The 20,531-nt window shown below is 45.1% G+C and overlaps 5 protein-coding genes across 5 annotated transcripts; 2 read left to right on the top strand and 3 right to left on the bottom strand.

Annotated features, from left to right (window-relative positions):
• Positions 1-1,200: 1,200 nt before the first annotated feature.
• On the bottom strand, positions 1,201-1,964 carry LOC131135589 (gamma-crystallin M3-like). The gene is made up of 3 exons (XM_058081678.2): positions 1,895-1,964; positions 1,581-1,823; positions 1,201-1,508 (listed from the first exon to the last, which is right to left on the bottom strand). The coding sequence occupies exons 1-3, from the start codon at positions 1,901-1,903 to the stop codon at positions 1,233-1,235; spliced, it is 528 nt and encodes a 175-aa protein (XP_057937661.2). The 5' UTR covers positions 1,904-1,964; the 3' UTR covers positions 1,201-1,232.
• Positions 1,965-3,772: 1,808 nt separating this feature from the next.
• LOC131135572 (gamma-crystallin M3-like) lies at positions 3,773-4,605 on the bottom strand. Its single transcript, XM_058081632.2, has 3 exons — positions 4,498-4,605; positions 4,181-4,423; positions 3,773-4,106 (listed from the first exon to the last, which is right to left on the bottom strand). Exons 1-3 carry the CDS (start codon positions 4,504-4,506, stop codon positions 3,828-3,830), a joined length of 531 nt encoding a protein of 176 aa, XP_057937615.2. The 5' UTR covers positions 4,507-4,605; the 3' UTR covers positions 3,773-3,827.
• Positions 4,606-6,893: 2,288 nt separating this feature from the next.
• Positions 6,894-7,821, bottom strand: LOC131136003 (gamma-crystallin M3-like). Its single transcript, XM_058082450.2, has 3 exons — positions 7,655-7,821; positions 7,338-7,586; positions 6,894-7,247 (listed from the first exon to the last, which is right to left on the bottom strand). Exons 1-3 carry the CDS (start codon positions 7,661-7,663, stop codon positions 6,966-6,968), a joined length of 540 nt encoding a protein of 179 aa, XP_057938433.1. The 5' UTR covers positions 7,664-7,821; the 3' UTR covers positions 6,894-6,965.
• Positions 7,822-9,101: 1,280 nt separating this feature from the next.
• On the top strand, positions 9,102-10,370 carry LOC131136005 (gamma-crystallin M2-like). Its single transcript, XM_058082453.2, has 3 exons — positions 9,102-9,152; positions 9,217-9,459; positions 9,978-10,370. Exons 1-3 carry the CDS (start codon positions 9,144-9,146, stop codon positions 10,251-10,253), a joined length of 528 nt encoding a protein of 175 aa, XP_057938436.2. The 5' UTR covers positions 9,102-9,143; the 3' UTR covers positions 10,254-10,370.
• Positions 10,371-10,486: 116 nt separating this feature from the next.
• Positions 10,487-12,965, top strand: LOC131136004 (gamma-crystallin B-like). Its single transcript, XM_058082452.2, has 3 exons — positions 10,487-10,647; positions 12,333-12,575; positions 12,643-12,965. The coding sequence occupies exons 1-3, from the start codon at positions 10,630-10,632 to the stop codon at positions 12,913-12,915; spliced, it is 534 nt and encodes a 177-aa protein (XP_057938435.2). The 5' UTR covers positions 10,487-10,629; the 3' UTR covers positions 12,916-12,965.
• The last annotated feature ends 7,566 nt before the right edge of the window (positions 12,966-20,531 follow it).

The raw sequence follows: 20,531 nt of genomic DNA, 5'->3' as shown, positions 1-20,531 counted from the left end.
TATCTACACATCGACGCATGAGCCAGCCTTGACTCGTTGACCATGTAAGACTGTTGATTGGGTGTTAAGTCAACGTTAGCGTCAACGTCAGCGTTAGCCAGCGAACTAAGGGACTGTCAATGTACTGAAGCCCAGGGATTGAGTTCCAACCAAGGAACTAGCACTAGCCCCCTACTTGACATCTGTTACCCTACCCTTCTCCTTGTCCTTTCTGTTCTCTGGTTGGAACGGACAAAATGAAGGAAGAGTAAAACTTTTAGGAGCCTATCCCAGCTGTCTTGGGGCGAGAGGCGGGGTACAACCTGGACTGGTGGGCACATATACGTAGACAAACAACCATTCACACTCACATTACCTATGGACAATTTGGAGAAGCTAACATGCTAGCAAAAAAACTAGCATGTTTTTGGACTGGGTGAGGAAACCGGATACACAGGGAGAACATGCAAACTCCACACAAAGATGGCCGAGGGTGGGATTGAACTAGCTGTGGGGTCTGGGCGCTAACCACTCGTCCGCCGTGCAGCCCCATCACTGAGATTGAGAATGTGAATTCATCGTGACACATTTGCAAATGAGCATTTTTGATATTATTATTATTATTATTATTATTATTATTATTGTCCATTGTTTAAAGATTGAAGAATGACAGGATTGCAATAATATGTATGTACTTGGTGTACTTGTTGACTGCTGGTATACCAGTCCTTTAACTCAACAGTGAAATCATGAATACTCACCCTATCATTTTCTCACATTAGATCAAAACATTAATTTTATGCTGACTATTTTTTGGGGTACCTTTCCTGATTATATGTCACACCGGGTCGTAACAGTACTACCCTCTTCCTGCTTGTGTCAGTTTCACCCATGTTTTACCGCATGGCACCCTTGGAACCATCATTTGCTCTCCAATCTGATTGACAGTTTTTGTCTTTTAGTCTGAGATCCTGATCGCAAACCTATTCTTCATGGATTTGATTGAGTGTGCTTTGTGTGCTGGACAAAAACTCACAAGCGGTTGGAATCAACTGGTTATTTTCTCCTTGTTTTTCATTGGCTGATATGACTGAGCGCTTCGGGTAGTACGTAGTACCAGGATGTAGAAAGTCATTTGGGTTTCTGGGTATGCGGCCTATCAAATTGTCTTGATATGAAAACGCCGCCGTGTCTCATGAAGCCCAAGTACCACAAGATGAGTATTTAGAAAGTCATATGATTTATTGGTACAATCAGCACAAATCGGTGATGCGTCTCATGCTCATGAACCTCATGCTGCTCATGCCCATCTCCCTGAAGCTCCGGTGCTCGCCGGGCCTCACGTAGAGCATCCTGCCGCGGAAGTGGGGCTGCTCGTACAGCAGCCAGTGGCCCTCCATCACCTGGCAGGACATGCAGTCGTTCATTCCAAAGCGCTCCATGATGTTGTCGCAGTCGTCCATCAGCTCGTTCATCTGACCGCTCAGGTTCTCCCTCTCAAAGATCTTCATCCTGAACTGTCCTCTGTGCTGTTCGGGACGACGGTAAAATTATGGCAAGAACTCGCTTACACATAAACCATTTATGTGGTTTGGACCTACCATGGGGATCATACGGCAGGACCTGATGCCGCTGCTGATGCCCACCATGCTCATGTAGTCGGAGTACTCGCCCCTCCTCATGAAGTACTGGTTCCCCATGAAGTTGGGGCGCTCGTACACCATGAAGCAGCCGCTCTCCACCCGGCAGGACTGGCACCTGCTCAGGTAGGAGGACATGTCGGCACAGTCGCTCATGCACTCGTAGGAGCGACCCTGGAAGTTCCTCTCCTCGTACAGGATGATCTGGAACCACAATATGTTTTTATTAGCTCGTATATTTAAAAAAAAAAAATGAAAATTGACGGTTTACCTACCTTGCCCATGGCGATGGTGGTGGTCTACCAGATCTCTCAGAGAACTGTGCTTGAACTGCTAACTGCCTGTCTGACCCTGCTTCATTTATACCTGGCCGGAGACAAAAGACTGCATGTCCCCCTATTGTCCAAAGTCCTGAGCAAGCAGCCTACTTGAAAAGCCTATAGAGGCTTGACTTGCTTACCCGTATACCCACTGACTCGTAACCTCTAGACCAGCGGTCTCAAACAGGCGGCCCGCGGGCCAAATGTGGCCCGCAGGACACTAGTTTGATGCCCCCGCCTTGATATTAAAAGTTTAATGTTAGTTTGATATGGATGCTGTATGGTATCATGTACCCAGAAAAAATGATTACGTTTGATTCATGTTCATGTTAAAGGTTAAATAACTGTTAATAGTTATCCTCCCTATCCGTGTGGAAGTGGTGAAGGCTACCGTTTAGGTCGCTAGCTCTCTAGTTTGCGAGTTAGCATGTGTCTCAAGACCCTGCACAATATGGTGTAAATAAAAAGAGTATATGTGGTTTCTTAAGTTTTTATTATTTGCCGTATTATTATTATTATTATATTTATTTATTACTGATCGATTGATTTTCTTTATTCTTGATTTGTTTATTTATTTTTTTATCTTATTTTGTGCAGAAAAATGAAGATATTTGAGAACAGTGGAATGTTTTATCAGAGCTTTTATTGTAGAAAATCGGAACCAAAGCACTGAAAAAGTTTGTATATTTTTCTGTTTTTAATAAATGCGTTTTGGTTTTTTTGGAAAACCTGATGAAGCCCGAGCTGGACTTATGGAACTCTGGACACCGGTGTGCTGTAGTAGTGCTTTTGTTTGAAACGTTTGGACATAAAAATACATAACACGCATAAAATAACACTTCTAAACAAAGAATATTCAACTTTATTTAAAATTCTAATTCATATATCGGAACTTTATTTACAATTCCACGAGACAGTAAACAGGGAAGACCAAAGTGCCACACCGAAGACACTCAATTCTTGGCTTTAGGGGTTGTGAGTTGATTCTGGTCCTGAATAGTCGAGTAGCGTGGACCCCATGGGGGTAATATCGGAGTACAGGTCGTTGTGGTTCCTTTACCGGGGCTCAAAAGCAGAGCCCTTGGGGGTATCACCTCAGTAACAAGACTGCGTTAATACGGTTTGGTCCATATTTGGACCCGTATACAGGGTCAGGGTTCAGTTCATTCTGAATACACTAAGGGAACAAAATGCTTAGCTTAGCTTTAAATGATTTTGTTACAAATTTGTAGTAAACTGCAAGGCTACAGACGAGAGTTAGAAACCTGTCAGTTATTTTATTTGTAAAAAAAAAATCAAAAGAATTGTGTTTGGAGGGGGGGTACTTTCATATTTTTGATTTTGTCATTAAATCTGCAGCCTTTTTTTGTGTGTGTCAAGCACATTTTTATTTTTATTTTTATTTTTATTTTTATTTTTATTTTTATTTTTATTTTTATTTTTATTTTTATTTTTATTTTTATTTTTATTTTTATTTTTATTTTTATTCACATAACGGTAGTTTATTTGGTCTCCACAAATGTTGACAATCATATTGTCCAGCTTATGTCAACTAAAACTTCAAGCAGGGGACAATTTTTTGGAGCCCCCTACTTGCCATCAAAATGTGGCTCGTGCTCCCTGGGGGGGACGGTCAGAGCAATAACCAGCACTGAACTAGCAGTCGGTATCGGCGTGTTGCGGTAAGCCCGACCGGGCCAAGCGTACGTTTGCCCCGCATGCCATGAAGTCTCACTCCAAGGTCGGCACCCCCCCGCTCCAAGGTCAATTAAGTTATGTGAATATTTTCTTTATCCATTGATAAATTCATATGAAAGAAAGCACTCAAGGTGATTAGTGATTCCATCCTTCAGTTTTAATACGACTTGATGTTGGCCGATACAGACATTCAGTTGCAGGAGTCCATGATGCGTCTCATGCTCATGAAGCGAGTGCTGCTCATGCCCATCTCCCTGAAGCTGCGGTACTCGCCGGGCCTCATGTACATCATCCTGCCGCGGAAGTGGGGCTGCTCGTACAGCAGCCAGTGGCCGTCCATCACCTGGCAGGACATGCAGTCGTTCATGCGGAAGCGGTCCATGATGTTGTCGCAGTCCTCGTGCAGCTCGTGCATGGTGCCGCTGAAGTTCTCCCTCTCGAAGATCTTAATCCGGAACTGGCCTCTGTGCTGTAAATGAAATCAGCTCCGTTAGAAAAAATGAACAGGAGCTACAAATCATTCTTCTGCTTGAAGGTCCATACCATGGGGATGGAACGGCAGGACCTGATGCAGTCCCGCATGCCCATCATGCTCATGGAGTCCGAGTACTCGCCCCTCCTCATGAAGTACTGGTTCCCCATGAAGTTGGGGCGCTCGTACACCATGAAGCAGCCGCTCTCCACCCGACAGGACTGGCACCTGCTCAGGTAGGACGACATGTCGGAGCAGTCGCTCATGCACTCGTAGGAGCGACCCTGGAAGTTCCTGTCCTCGTAGAAGATGATCTGGAACAAGATAAAGATGCTTGAAGAGCACGCCTCATGCTTCGTCTGTTCTTCAACCGGGATTGAGTACCTACCCTGCCCATGGTTGCGGTGTTTTGGTTGCACGTCACGAGTCGGCGGCTGTCGTGTGTTCCTGCTGGGGCTAATGGCCGCTTTTATACCTGCTCATGGTGGGCTTCCATTGTGCTTTAACCCTGAGCCAGCAACATGCCATAGAAGCCTACTGAGCAGTCAGGGTGCTAAAGGGTTATTATGTCCTGTGTATGTCCTGTGTATTAGTACTGCATGCGCGTACTATTATGCTCAGACATAAAGAGAAGCTTCTCAGGCTCCAAGGTCGGGCAGGCTATTCACAAGTTCTTTTATGTCACCGGTTCTCCGGGTTTGAACTTGATAGCTTGGTGACTTGGTGTCCTCATCCAACGTAAAATCAAGGGTGCTTATCCAAGTTCCAGGTCTTGAACTCCTTTGACTACCGTTTTGTGGTCCTTGGTTTTGTGTCTTGAAGTCTTTCCCGACCTACCTTCCCTAGATCCCATTCCATTCTACGACCTTGAAACAGGTCATCACATTTAGGGATGGGTACTTTTAACATTTCAACTCCTACGATAACAATGCCCGGGACCTGGGAATCGGTATCAGTACTCAGTGGTACCGATTTTCAGTACTTTTCTTTGTGTTTATGTTATAGTAAATGGTATCACTGATAATCAGTTCAAAGTATTGATTTTGCTAATACACTACCGCTCAAAAGTTTGGGATCACTCCCAAATTTCTTTGTTTTCCAAAGAAAAACACATTTTCATGCATTTCACAAACAATATTTTCCATTTCACAATTTTTTTTAATCAATTTCACAAACAATTAAAATGAATCAGATGATTTAGTACATTTTTAAAACTAAAATCTCTTACTGTGCTGTTAACCACTCCATTCAGATACCAGCACAAAATGAGTCTAACGAGGACAGAAAAACGCTGCAGAACTGTGCAAAAAGACATATCTGAAAGTGTGTTTTCCAAAGAAAAACACATTTTCATCCATTTCCCAAACAATGAAAATGAATGAGATGATTTTGAAAGAAGGATGTCCATTTTTGCATAGAGGCCTACTATCAACAACTGTCAGTCCTCTGCATCAATCTCCTGGTATGGCTGCTAATCCAAGGTCATCCTTTTATAAGGCTAACAGATGATTAGAAAAGCCATCTAAAAATCGTAAACTAAAACTCAAATCTCTTACCATGCTGTTAACTACTCCCTTCAGAGAGCAGCACAAACTGGGTCTAACAAGGACAGAAAAACGATGCTGTGCAAGAAGACAAATATCTGAGAGTGTGTAGTTTTTTACAGAGACAAAGATTCAACAGTGAAGCGGTGATTTCAGGATGCTGGACTTCCTGGAACTTTTTGAAAAATGTTTGAAAATGGAAAAAGGAAGTTCCATTTTGTTGTTTTTTGAATCCTCAAAATAAAAATGACATAAAAAATGGGATTAATTTCAATGAATGAAACACAATTTAAATAATAAATTAAATTAAATTAAATTAAATTAAATTAAATTAAATTAAATTAAATTAAATTAAATTAAATTAAATTGTAATGAAGTTAAACTTGAGGCGGGGGCAGATAACCGGGGTCGACATTGTCCGAGGTGTCACTCTCAAACTGGCATCTAACTAAATTCAGCTTGGAGTCAAAAAAGCTGTGTGTGGGTCATTTAGGGGGTCAGTTAAGTCCAAGGGGTGTGGTGACCACAGCCGCCCAGCATGGGGGCCCCATGTGACTTTTTTTTCTATCAGTGCTCCTGATAGAAAAAAAACAAGTAACGTTTTTTGGAGCACGTTGGCAGTGGGCGGACGAGTCCTTGCTTCTTCGTCTTTGGGGCCACGTCAACATTCTTGCGGTGATGAAGGTCCTCAAAACAAAGCTGGAGGTGACCTAAGACCTTGGTACGGTCTTGCCGGGTCCCGGTTCTGTTTATATGGCGTGTACTGTAACCTTTTCATTGATTCAAACGTGGCTTTGTTGGTCCCCGGGGTGGGGTTCAGGAGTGGGGGGGTCCCCCCTTTAATAATAATAATAATAATAAAAAGGAGTTTTTGCGGGATAATTGCTAGCTAGGTATGATGATTACGTAGTGCAATGTTTACCGGAACCAAATCACAGCTCGCTAAGCAAGTCACGCTAATTACAAAAGCTGCCGCGCCGAGGTGGATGTGGCGATGCCACGCCCCCTCCAGCCGGACCCGCCCAATGATCGGCTCGCTCGTGACCCGCCAATCTAAAGCTTCTTCGTGTTTGGGGCTACGTCAACATTCTTACGGTGATGAAGGTCCTCAAAAGCTGGAGGTGGTCTAAGACTTTTGTACGGTCTCGCCGGGTCCCGGTTCTGTTGATATGGCGTAGACTGTAACCTTTTCATTGATTGATTCATTTTCATTGTTTTTACAATCAGACGTAAACAGACGTTTTATAACTTATGAAGCATTTATTGATATGAATCGATTACATTTTCCACGTGATAGCTTGTTATTTGTCGCCTAGCAGGACTCCATGATGCGTCTGATGGATCCGATCCTCATGTCAACAGGACCTGTCCCCATGTCCCTCATGCTCCTGTACTCCCCGGGCCTCAGGTACAGCATCCTGCCTCGGTACTGGGGCTGCTCGTACAGCAGCCAGTGACCCTCCATCACTTGGGCGGACAGGCAGTCGGACATGCGCAGACGGTCCATGATGTTGTCGCAGTCGTCCAACAGCTCGTTCATCTGACCGCCGAAGTTCTCTCTCTCGTAGATTCTCATCCTGAAGGGACCTCGGTGCTGCAAATAAAGACAGCAAGGAACGGTTGGAGCAGCTGATCGGGACGTTCCCAAAACCAGGCAGCCAGTCATGGATCCTGCCGTCCTTACCATGGGGATCATGCGGCAGGAACGGATGCAGTCGCTCATGCTGATGCCCATCAGACGCTGGTTGTCGGGGTACTCGCCTCTGCGCACCAGCATCTGGTGGCCCATGAAGTTGGCTCGCTCGTAGACCATGAAGCAGCCGCTCTCCACCCGGCACGAGTTGCAGCGGCTCAGGAAGGAGGTCAACTCAGCGCAGTCGCTGCTGGTCTCGTAGGAGCGACCCTGGAAGTTCCTGTCCTCGTAGAAGATGATCTGGAACGGCAAAGAACAATCAGAACCACCGCAAAAAAAAAAACTACCCCATGACAAATGTGGCTTACTCTGCCCATGTTCACGTCCAATCCTGTCCTCGATTGCACTGCTGCCTCTGCCCGGCTGCCGAACCTTTTATAGGCGTCACGATCGCCAAATGATCTATGGAGCCATTGTGCGGAACGTACTTACTCAGCAGCACGGCGTACGGGCCTGTGATGTTTGTTCAATCGCTCTCTAGATGCTTATTATTCCCCACTGTATGCATCTGGTCCGGTGCCAATTGTGGCCCGCTCTCCTATGGGGCGAGGACGCAAACCAGCTGGGCCTCTTTGTATTTGCTCTGCGGGGGCAAGCACTTTGTTGGACTGACTGCGCTGTGGAATAATAGCGTCATGATTCGTGTCCGTGGAGAGACGTTGGCGCTGTACCTCGTACAAATCGCTTCGTCATTTCCAGTCTTCAAACATTCATTTTCTACCGCTTTTTCCTCACGAGCTGCCTTCGGGCGAGAGGCGGGGTACACCCTGGACTGGTGGCCAGCCAATATATAGACCAGCACATATAGACAAACAACCATTCACACTCACATTTATACCTATGGACAATTTGGAGTGCACGGGGGAGAACATGCAAACTCCACACAGAGATGACCGAGGGTGGAATTGAACTCTGGTCCTCCTAGCTGTGAGGTCTGCGCGCTAACCACTAGACTGCCGTGCCGCCCCAAATGTACGACAACATGGCGGGGCGGGGCAAGACCCACGCCTGGAAGCCCCCCCATTGTTGTCCCGTGTTCCCGATGTGGGCTTCCTCTTCTTTGTTAGGACGAGGGTGAGACATCATGATGCCGTGCTAACATGTAGCATTCACAAGCTAGGTTAGCCACAAGGTAGGCATGCCACTGACAGCTTTTGGTAATGGTAATGGTAATGCTAATGCTAATGCTAATGCTAATGCTAATGCTAATGCTAATGCTAATGCTAATGGTAATGCTAATGCTAATGCTAATGGTTTTATTTAATTTGAACATGCATCAGATTACAATTGTCCAAAAGGAGTAGGAAGAAGCAAAGCTTATTAAATCCTACCCCTCCATCTGGTACTTTTACAATCACTAACTGTTACATTTGTTCACTTCCTGCTTTCCTAATATAATTTTTTTGGGGTCTAATTTCTGTTTGAAGATGAACTATCCCAGCAAGTTGAAGTATTTGTGATTTTAGAAATAAGGAGTTAGTATGTTCTCTGTAGGCGGCATTATGAATTATGGCTCTATAGCTTTTAAGCCATATACCGCCACCAAAAAGTGATCCATGTAAAAAAAAAAAAAAAAAAAAAATTGACGACTCTGTCAGGTCTTGGGCTTGATTCTTTGATACGACGCCGTCACAATCAAAGCTGACCACTTGGCTGATATGCAAATAGCTAATTTAGATGATAACAGCTTTCCCTCGTCTGCACATTCTGCATTTCAATATAAACCACAACAGAGGTGCTGCGGGCTCGGGGGGGGGGGGGGGGGGGGGGCAGTTAGGCGAGCGATAATCACAAAAAATGAGCAAGGTAGGAGCGTGCATGTGCTAATCTTTGCAGAAACATTTGTCGCACCGAATGATCTTCCATCCAGATCGTGTTCTTCGAGGATGGAAACTACCAAGGCAGATCTTACGAGTGCGACGCAGACAGCCCGGACCTGAGCCCCCACTTGAGGCGATGCAACTCCATCAAAGTGGAGAGAGGATGCTGGGTGCTCTTCCAGCACGCCAACTACGAGGGCCACCAGTACGTTCTGAGCCCCGGCGAATACCCCGACCGCCACAAGTGGATGGGATTCAATGACAGCATCAAGTCATGTCGCGCAGTCAAAAATGTAAGGCGTTTTTTTGGGGGGGAGTCCTGTGCGGCGAACGGGCAATAATACGGGAACAAAAATGGCCGAACAAAAGGCTGATGATTTGGCAGGACGTTGCTGGACTTTGTGAAAGCGACTAGCAAAACAGCTGCAGGAGCCAGGAAATGGTTGACATAAACGCTGTGTAATAACCCGACCTTCAAATTCAGGGTGACGGTAAACTGGCTCGTCATCAGGAGAATGGCCTCTTTGTTGCCATAGCAACACAAAATGGTCTACTTTAGTCTGGTGGACCAGTCAGGACGCATCAATAAGCGGTGCTAGTCCAAACCTGAACACTCAAACAATGACAACAATTGGGCTGACATGTTTAATTAGCCTGCTAGCGTCTTTGTAACCTTGTCAGCACTCGAGCAGCAACATTTTGGACACTTTGGACCCAAACCAAACTAGGTCTGGTTTTGACTAGTTCTAGGTGACCAATTTGAAGGTTTTGACATCGGTTCCTTAATGCTCTCCTGTTCTGACTATTTGAGGTGTACGGAAAGTCCTGGAAGATCCGCTTCTACGACGAGCAGGATTTTGCCGGCCAGGCCGCCGAGTGCGGGGTGGACTGCCCGTCGATCTACGAGGCTCTCCGGTTGGGCGAGGTCCGCTCCTGCGTGGTGATGGACGGCGCTTGGGTGCTGTATGAGCAACCCAACTACCACGGTCACCAGTACTTCCTGGAGCGCGGCGAGTACCCCAGCTACACCGACTGGGGCGCTGCCTCCCCGGCCGTGGGGTCCTTCCGCATGATCACTGACTTGTAGAGCAACGGCGCCCAGTCCGAAGTCCTTACGGTTCTGTAATGAATACAGGTTCAAATGATTGTATTCCCCGGAATAAACACTACTGAACTACGCAAAAAACACATACTAGTTTTTCCTGAAACTATTTAAGATATATATTATAATATTGTGACTTTTGTAGTACAACACAATAACAAGCTTTGTGCTCGTGTTGACAGTTGGGCAGCTGATTTTCAGTTGGATGTTCTAGCGTGCAGATTGGCAGGCAGTACCCGGCTATTGTTATGACAACCATGCCCCTGCCAGCGCGGTACACAGCAGCTGTATAAATCTGGAGCCGGCCTGTTGGGAAGGTTCTGATAAACATCGGACTAAAAACGCGGTGTGTGGTCCAAACATGGAGCCAACGGGGAAGGTAAGATTATCTGTTTTTATGTGTTACTTTTAATGTGTTGTTGCTAGTTGTGTTGTAATTGTTTTGGCTATTCATGAACCGTTCGGTCTGTAAAAAATGTTCACATTTTTAACTTACAGGATCATAATCCATCATAGTGATTCTCATGCAAATATGCCCTCGTTAGTGTATTTCAGCATACATAAACGCTGGTTAGTATATGACAGCAAATATAGCAAATCAGAACTGGTCTAAAGCTAGCGCTAACCTCGGCTTCTATGGACTGTACCACTGAAGCAAGTGATTTTTATTCATGCCTGGGAAATCTTCAACCAAGAACAGTAAATTTTGATTAGAGATCCACCTTCACAACAGAATGACGCTAACCAAGGCACCCCTGTAAATGTCTGCTCTTGGTCTTCACAACAGTTCTGTCTGTCAAGACCAAGAATCTTGGTCTTCTGTAAACACACATAACAACTCAGACGAACGGAATCGTTGAATATTCTAAGACACCACCAATCAGATTCAGCAGATTCCCCACCAATCTTCAGGCCAATATCCTGTTCCTTCACTCCCTTGTGGACAAGAACCCAAGGTACTTAGAATCCTCTACTTGGGGCAGGATCCCATCCCCAACCTGGGGATGACACTCCACCATTTTCCGGTTGAGAACCATGAACTCAAGAGTTAGAGGTTTTGATTCTGATTCTGATTCTGGATAGACCCAGTCAGAGTTGAAGGTCACGACTCGATGAAGCCAGCCTAGATGAAACCGGTACCTGCACCTAGAAAATTCTGTCCATAAAAGTAAATAACAGAATCTGTGACAACCCTTACTGGAAATGGATCCGACTTATTGCCTGAATTAGCTGGTCTGGTACGATATATTCCTGGTGAACTCTCCACGGAACTCCTCAAGGATCACGGTCGAGTCCGCAAAACATGTATAGACTGGTTGGGCAAACTCCCTTGCACCCTCAAGGACCCTGCTGAAAGTGTAAAGTTGGTCCACAGTTCCGAGACCACGACCCAAACCACACTACTCCTCCTGAATCGGACTTATTGCCTGAATTAGCTAGTCTGGTACGAAATATTCCTGGTGAACTCTCCACGGAACTCCTCAAGGATCACGGTCGAGTCCACAAAACATATATAGACTGGTTGGGCAAACTCCCTTGCACCCTCAAGGACCCTGCTGAAAGTGTAAAGTTGGTCCACAGTTCCGAGACCACGACCCAAACCACACTACTCCTCCTGAATCGGACTTATTGCCTGAATTAGCTAGTCTGGTACGAAATATTCCTGGTGAACTCTCCACGGAACTCCTCAAGGATCATGGTCGAGTCCACAAAACATGTATAGACTGGTTGGGCAAACTCCCTTGTACCCTCAAAGACCCTGCTGAAAGTGTAAAGTTGGTCCGCAGTTCCGAGACCACAACCAAAACCACACTGCTGCTCCTGAATCGGTGATTCAACTCGACAACGCTTGGACTCCAGGCTACTGCAAATAGTACATAGTACTGTATATCCTGGCGTTCCCAGGAGAACGCTCCAGGTATCGTACATACGTATGTTCGAAACTGTTTTTTTAACCGACTGGTTGGTCGGTGAAACGGACTGTTTAGAATGTATGGATGTTCGACCTCCCTGACTCTTCATAGTCCATGCTTCCAAACAACATCCGGACTATTTTGCTTCCAGATCATCTTTTACCAGGACCACAACTTCCAGGGTGACTATTTTGAGTGCAGCAGCGACTGTCCCGAGTTGAACACTCACCTGAGACGCTGCAGCTCAGTCCGGGTCAAGAGCGGGGCCTGGGTTCTGTTTGAGAGGCCCGACTACCTGGGCTACCAGTACGTCCTGACCAAAGGGGAGTACCCGGACTTCCACCAGTGGACGGGCTTCACTGAGAGCGTCCGCTCCTGTCACGTTGTCCCAAACGTACGCTCATTAAAGACGCTCTCACAAGTCATCAACTTCCACATCATTTCTCGTTTTTGTCTTTCAGGTTTCCGGCGCATTCAGGATCCGCGTCTTCGAGCATCCCGATTTTACCGGTAAGACGCTGGAGTGCACACAAGATGTCGCCCAGCTGTCCGACCTTTGGCACCAGGGGGCGGTCCACTCAGCTCAAGTGCAGGATGGCGCCTGGGTCTTCTACGACCTTCCAAATTACCGCGGACACCAGTACCTGCTGGAGAGGGGGCAGTACCGTCGTCACACAGAGTGGGCTGCCATGGACCCCACCGTGGGGTCCCTACGGCGAGTCCTTGCTGTTTAGACCACTTTGATGCCACTTTCCTTTGGGCAATAAAGAGGAGATGCAGGAAATGGTGACTGGTGCGTGGTTTCTTGCTCCTCTGTTATAGCTAAGATGCTAACTTTAGCATCACTGTAGTTCAAAGTTGTGCTTGTACCGAAGTACGTTGGTAAACTTCAGTCTGTGATGCCTTCAGGGCACCTTGACAGGCTTTTAGCTAGTTGTCTAGCTGTTGTGACCAAACATCCTGTTTTTTTTCTTTATTATTTTATTATTACATTGGCATTTGTGAAGGCTATATTTACTGAAGCTGAATTTGCTAATATTATTTCATATTTTGGGGTAACTCTGTGACACTTGCTCACACCAAAATGAGTTTTATTAGCCTTTAGCTTAAGGACTTAAGACTCATTTTGATGGCGGACCCGCTACGAGGTCACGGAGCACTGAAGCTTCGCACAAAGCGCTGCTGACTCAGCGACATTGTTTGTGCTGATGGTCAGCTCAGTGGAACAACCATAAAGATGTGAACACACAAAGGACACCCAGCTAGCAACCCCCGGCGGCCCTGCTCCCCCTGTAGGCCTCTCATGCCGCTCAACTAATGTTAAATGTCTCTTATTTCCGGTTTCCGGTTTCCAGTTTTTTTTTCTTTTTAATGGTAATTGAAAAAAAATATTTATAATGATTACATTCAACAAGTTACAGCCAAATATACGCCAAATATTTCATTTATTCAATATTTTAATTCTCTTTCTTTCCCGGTTGTCTCTCAGGTCTCGTTCAAATGTCGCGCTATTGTGGGCGTGAACTGAATGCGGAAGTAGCTACGAGCTAGCCAAATAACTACACGAAATAGGGCCACGTTTATGATTTATCAAGACGTTCTACAATTTTTTAAGTTAGGTGCTGATGTAAAATATACCAGCAGGAGGACTAATGTAAGTACTTCCGGTGGGAACATTGGTTTTGATGCACCCTCGTAGTCGGCGAGCCAACTAAACTTGTAAGAAAAGTTTCACAACTTCTTTTCCACAGTATTAACAATCTCACGCTGTTTGCTCAGTTAATTAATGTATTTAAGGATGCAACTAACTCCAAACAAGCAGACATAGAAGATAGAACGAAGAGGTTACAGAAACATTTGAATGTATTGCCTGTAATTCCACCGTTGGACACAAGATGGCAGTACTGCTGCGTTACGCCGAGTAGGTCAGTCAGCAGCGACTGTACATGCTTGTATCCATGCAGGGATGTCCGTTTTGCAAAAAGGATAAATAATTCATTGAAAAATTATACGTTTTATATGTGTTTCAAGACAAAACTTTGTTACTAATATTATTAACCCCTATTATTGCACATTTTTGCAATAAAATATGAGCTGTGGGCTGAGACTATTGCCACCACATGAAGCCTTAGTGTCCAGAAACAACAACAACAAAGAACCCTCGTAATGCTAAGCTGTGAGTCTGTATTATGTCTTATTTTTGTCACCTGACTGCATGATGGATGTCAGATGAGACCCAGTGCAGGTAAAAGTATTTATTTTTGAATAATCCTGCATTACAAGGATCCTGCAATAGACGGCCGTAAAGCAAAATGCAGGAAGAAACAGAGTCATTACAAAATAAAAGCCCAAGAATCTGCACAAAATGTTGTGAGTGAGTGTGAGATGGCAGTATCTACAGTAATGTGGTGGTGCCACCGGGTCATCCTGGTGCAGAGAGAGTATTTACGTATACTATAAGTTATTTATACTATACTATACTTATAACAAATACCAGTCCCTCTATGTTCCCACCCTCTCCGATGGTCACAAGCTTCCTGAGTAGGGTGTCTGGACTCACCCTTAGAGGTCATGTGAGGACCTCAGCATGGAGCTGCTGCCCCTTCACGTGGAGAGGAGCCAGTTGAGGCGGCTCGGGCATCTAGTCCAGGCAGGCCTGGGACACTGCTGGCCCCGTGACCCAGACCTGTGGGTGGAAGAAAAAGGACGGATGAAGGGATGTATGGACCAGAAGCGGCGGCCGCGGCTAACGCCACAGATGGCTTTCATTGCACAGCACTTGGACGATGCAGGCTTGCTAAAGCAAACACTGCTTTATGACGGAGGAGACGACTAAAACGTTTCCAACACAGCAGCTCCAAAAGCGCACACGCAGGCAGCGCGGTGTTTACAGTGGCGTATGGGGGGGGATCCTGGGAGGCGGCTATTTTTAGCTCCGCTTTCATCATTCCTCACCCTGCTGGAGCTCAGTGCTGCATTCTAATGAAGAAGGCTTCTGTTGGCAGCTTACGCTGACAAGAAAGACCGTGACGCCATCCACGGTTGATTTAGTTTTCTACCCATCCTTGACCACGTTGCATTTGCAGAGCGAGGTGCCACGTGGGATCCTTGACAAGGTCTCACATTCATAAACGTATCAATAAACCATGAGGGTGACATCAAGGTCGTATGCTGACGAGCATTGGCTTCCTGTCTTGCATGGATTTCCCAGCAGCATAGAAGATAGAAGATGGATGCTTACATGACCTTTTGTTTCAAAATGAACACCCATGTTTTTATTTCTTTGATAGGCAGCTAAAAAACGCACATGGTGGGCAGAATGCAGTAATTCTGGATGTGACGAAGCCTTTCATCGCAAAGGTGTGAGGAAGCAGGCGCGAAACCGCCTGAAATGTCGCTTCGTGTTCTCATCAGCGTGGAGATGATTCACTCGTTGGGTCATAATTGGAACTTTTTCTAGCTCAGGAAATAAACATTCATGTTTCAAAATGAATCCAAACTAGTCAGGATGCGGAGGGCCCCGATGACTGGGGTTCCCCTTTGACCCCCAAACCGCTAAATAGCCCCGGATGGCGATTTGCATGCTGCGTTGTAGGAATGTAAAACAGTCAGGAAATCCCACTAACCTCCCAGCACACCTCAAAGGTCACCACCGGACATGACGGTGCTAGCGGAGGAACCCGAGGACAGCTCCACGCCGGGTACCCGAGCTAAGCTAGCCAGCGGACGTCAGGAGCCCAGGAGCTTGGTTCTGGAGCTCGGACTGAATGTGGTCACGCAGACTGCAGATAGACCTGACTTCCATCTGCCACATTCATTATGTCTGACATGCAAGACCAACTGTTTGTCTTTTATGCAACACACCATGCACACTCATCCCGGCAAGGACACACACCATTACTTGTGTGAATTTGCCCAACGTTGTGTGTATTGGGGATGGAAATCTCTTAAATTGTAAAAAACTCAAAACGGAAATTGTGTTTTTGGGTGACAAAGGGCCGCCTTGGTGAGGCCAACGTTCACCAGAAACAGACTGGTCCTACAGCTGGCAATGCGGACCAGGCTTCTGCTCCGGTTGTACAAGGACCCAATGGCACGTTACCATGAGCTACTAATCCCGGAGTACCCCCCTACAGGACACCGAAAGGAACACGGTCCTTAGACCCACCAAGGGCAATGAGGGCAAGCATAAAGGTCGGGTGCCTGGGTGACCTGGTCCCAATCTGGTTCTTGTAACGTAACCGTGGTGTCTTGAAACAAAACTAGCTGGAATTTGAGTTGATGTTTCCAAAAGGGGGGGTGTCAGTGCTGGATAATTAGATCTAAATATAGTACGTACGTACAGTATGAGGGGGGGCTGAAGAAAGACCAAAAGATGGAGGTTCATCTCAGGGTAAAGTCTATCTATGGAGCTCATATTGGGAATCTTGTCATGGGTTGTGTCCCCCCTCCTTTTTTCCAAAATTAGATGTTCAGATCACCCCCCCCCCATTACCCTACCACCCCCAGATAGACTAGACAGCTGAGGTCTATAAGGTCAAAGCTCATTTCCGGAGGATTGTTGTTGTTCTGTGGTCCACAAGTGATAAGGATTACTTTCAGTACTTCGGTACAGGTCTGCACTCTCACTACTTGTTTACATGACCAAATGCTAGCTTGTGCTAGCTATCATAGATCATGCTACACATATATGCAGTACATCATATATGCAGTACATCATATATGCAGTCCAAAAGTATGTACAACAATATTATTATTGTAGAAAATAGAAGTGTTGCACGTTCAGTGAAAAGTAAAAAATAGTATGTGAGAAATAAGTGAGCTGCTGTTGTTCAGACCAAAGCAGCAGGCTAATGGTCAATTAGCCAATTAGTGATTCCCCCTTGGAGGCAAATGGTCTTTCATTTCCGCCACTGCTGCTTTTATTTCAGTCAACATCCTGATGTAATGCTGCATAATGTGCTTAGCGTGCACTCGCGGCACCGTTTACACCATCATCACATGGACACGTAGAAATAGGATACATAGAGTAGCGTTGCAGCTCACTGCATAGGATGGCATTATTGACTTTCCTCCACTGGCACCATCGTGGCTGGCAAGAAGACTTGGGGCTGCCAAGTCACCCACCTACTACCTATGCCACCCACCTTATGTATGCCACCCACCTACCCATGTCATCCACCTTATGTATGCCACCCACCTACCTTTGCCACCCATCTACCCATGCCACCCACCTTACATAGGCCACCCACCTTATCTATGCCACCTACCTGTGCCAGGTAACTGCTGCCATGGATCCAAGCCTAACTTTTTTTTCCCAACATAATTTCCCAACAAAGACAACTTCATTTTATTTGTTAGTCATCATATTAGGATGTAAACAAATCAAGTCTTATTTCTAACATGATAGCATGATAACATGATAGCATGATAACATGATAGCATGATAGCATGATAGCATGGTAGCATGATAGCATGATAACATGATAGCATGATAGCATGATAACATGATAGCATGATAACATGATAGCATGGTAGCATGATAGCATGATAACATGATAGCATGATAGCATGATAACATGATAGCATGATAACATGATAGCATGATAGCATGATAACATGATAGCATGATAGCATGGTAGCATGATAGCATGATAAGATGATGCAGTTGGTCTTGTAAAGTTACTGATGATGTGTTTCATTTCTGCTGTTGTCCCAAGAGTTCCACCACTGAAGGCCCCTGCCAGGTAGGTAGGATGCACCTCCTGTGATGACCCCTCTCACCTGGGTGGCGACCACCACCTTGCTGTGATGACCCCTCTCACCTGGTTGGTGACCACCACCTGGCTCTGGTGACTCCTTCAGGAACGGTGGGAAAAGACAGCCCAGCGGGACATGGAAAGAATGTTGGTAAGAAGATTTGCATGCCTTTTAAACGCGAGCACATTCCGGTGGGAAGCATCGACTGATTTGAATGTCAAATAGTCGTCATCCCAAGGTCGTTGTGACATTGTCAGCCACTGACGTCACGCGTATAGCCTCAAAGCTAAACGGAAGAACTTGGAAGACTCTTTCCGCCTGATGCCCAATATGTAGGCGATGGTGGCTGTGTGTTGTTGCGTACACAAGCTGTACACAGACTACTCTAAAGTATGCTTTCTGTGGGCTTGTCTTATCCTGTTGATGCAAATGTCCCGCCGCTCACTGCAGGGCCGGCATGTTACACGTGTACACAGGTATGTACACAGGTAACACATGTTGGTGTCTCACATTGGACTCCCGCTGAAGGATAACAGCCTTCCTCTGCCAACTCATAACTCCTCCCGACACCTCCCGACACCTCCCGACACCTCCCAACACCTCCTCGAGGACGGCTGCTCCGTAGTCAGGGAGCCTCTTGTCCGTCACGCTTGTCCTCTAGCTGGCTTACGTTTAGCACCGCTTTTACTCACTTTTATGTCTCTCCTATGAATACTTTTTCCCTATAGCGTCTGTTACATCATCGTATGCAAATAATATGCAAATTAGCCGATGACATCATCTGGTGACCTCAATGACAGACACCTTTTCCTGCTGAAGAGTTGGCAACAGTGATTTAGTCTATGTCGTCTTTTCATTAGTAGAACCGAGACATGAAGTAACCCATAGTAACCTATAGTAACCCATAGTAACCTATGGTAATCCATAGTAACATTTAGTAACCTATAGTAACCCATAGTAACCTATGGTAATCCATAGTAACATTTAGTAACCTATAGTAATGACTAGTAATCCATAGTAACCGATAGTAATCCATAGTAATGAATAGTAACCCATAGTAACCTATGGTAATCCATAGTAACATTTAGTAACCTATAGTAACCCATAGTAACCTATGGTAATCCATAGTAACATTTAGTAACCTATAGTAATGAATAGTAACCCATAGTAACCTATGGTAATCCATAGTAACATTTAGTAACCTATAGTAATGAATAGTAATCCATAGTAACCTATAGTAATCCATAGTAACATTTAGTAACCTATAGTAATCTATAGTAATGAATAGTAATCCATAGTAACCTATAGTAATCCATAGTAACATATACTAATCCATAGTAACCTATAGTAACCCATAGTAACCTATAGTAACCCATAGTAACCTATGGTAATCCATTATAACATATAGTAATCCATAGTAACTAACTATATAGTAATCCATAGTAATCCTAACTAACCTATAGTAACCCATAGTAATCCATAGTAACCCATAGTTACCTATAGCAACCCATAGTAATCATACCTATAGTAATCCATAGTAACATTTAGTAACCTATAGTAATCCATAGTAACCTATAGTAACCTATAGTAATCCATAGTAACATATAGTAACCATAGTAACCATAGTAATCCATAGTAACATATAGTAACCATAGTAACCTATAGTAATCCATAGTAACATATAGTAATCCATAGTAACCTATAGTAATCTACAGTAATCTATAGTAATCCATAGTAACATATAGTAACCATAGTAACCTATAGTAATCCATAGTAACCTATAGTAATCCATAGTAACCTATAGTAATCCATAGTAACCTATAGTAATCTACAGTAAGCTATAGTAATCCATAGTAATCCTAACTAACTATATAGTAACCCATACTAGCTCACAATACTGCATCATTGACCAATCACTAGTTAGACAGCGAACTGAACAACACATGAAGTACAAGTCATGTACTCTGACTGTGTGTGTGTGTTATGTTGTGTACGTGTGCGTTGCTGCTTGTGTGTGTGTGTTATGTTGTGTACGTGTGCGTTGCTAGCATCCAATGCTAAGGATGGCCAAATAAAGACGTTAGCGTTGAGCGTCCAGACGTTAGCGTTGAGCGTCCACACATCCCAGTCAGTCAGCAATGAGCTGTGCGTGTGAAATGTAAGCGTAAAAAGAAGCGTGGCTGTGAAAAACACCTCAGTGCTCTTCGGAAATTGTTCAACGCGTCTTTATGACCGCCTCCCACTTCCTGTTGTGTGTGTGTGTGTGTGTGTGCTCACGCGTGGTTCACTTCCTGCGTGGGTGTAAGACAGTTGAAGACGTTCTACGGACGTTCTAGGACCATCAAGTGAAATTATAAAGAGAAGCTAATCACTTGGGACATTTTATATCCAAAAGAAAACTGGTGTCAATCATCATAGTAATACTGATTATGAGTATTAGTAGCATGACAATCTTGTAGTATTCATACACGTATGTCCATCATACGGCATCCCCACCAACAAAGAAGAGCAGAGGAAAGATGCCTTACACAGAGAAAGGGAAAGAGAGAGAGGGCAAACGAGGGAGGGAGGGAGTGAGTGAGGGGGGGGG

The sequence above is a fragment of the Doryrhamphus excisus genome, linkage group LG12 (genome assembly GCF_037039965.1).
Source record: "Doryrhamphus excisus strain RoL-2023G ecotype Guam linkage group LG12, RoL_Dexc_Guam_v1.1, whole genome shotgun sequence".
NCBI lineage: Eukaryota > Metazoa > Chordata > Actinopteri > Syngnathiformes > Syngnathidae > Doryrhamphus > Doryrhamphus excisus.
Note: the sequence above shows the minus strand (reverse complement) of the source record. Positions and strands in the feature narration are given on the sequence as shown.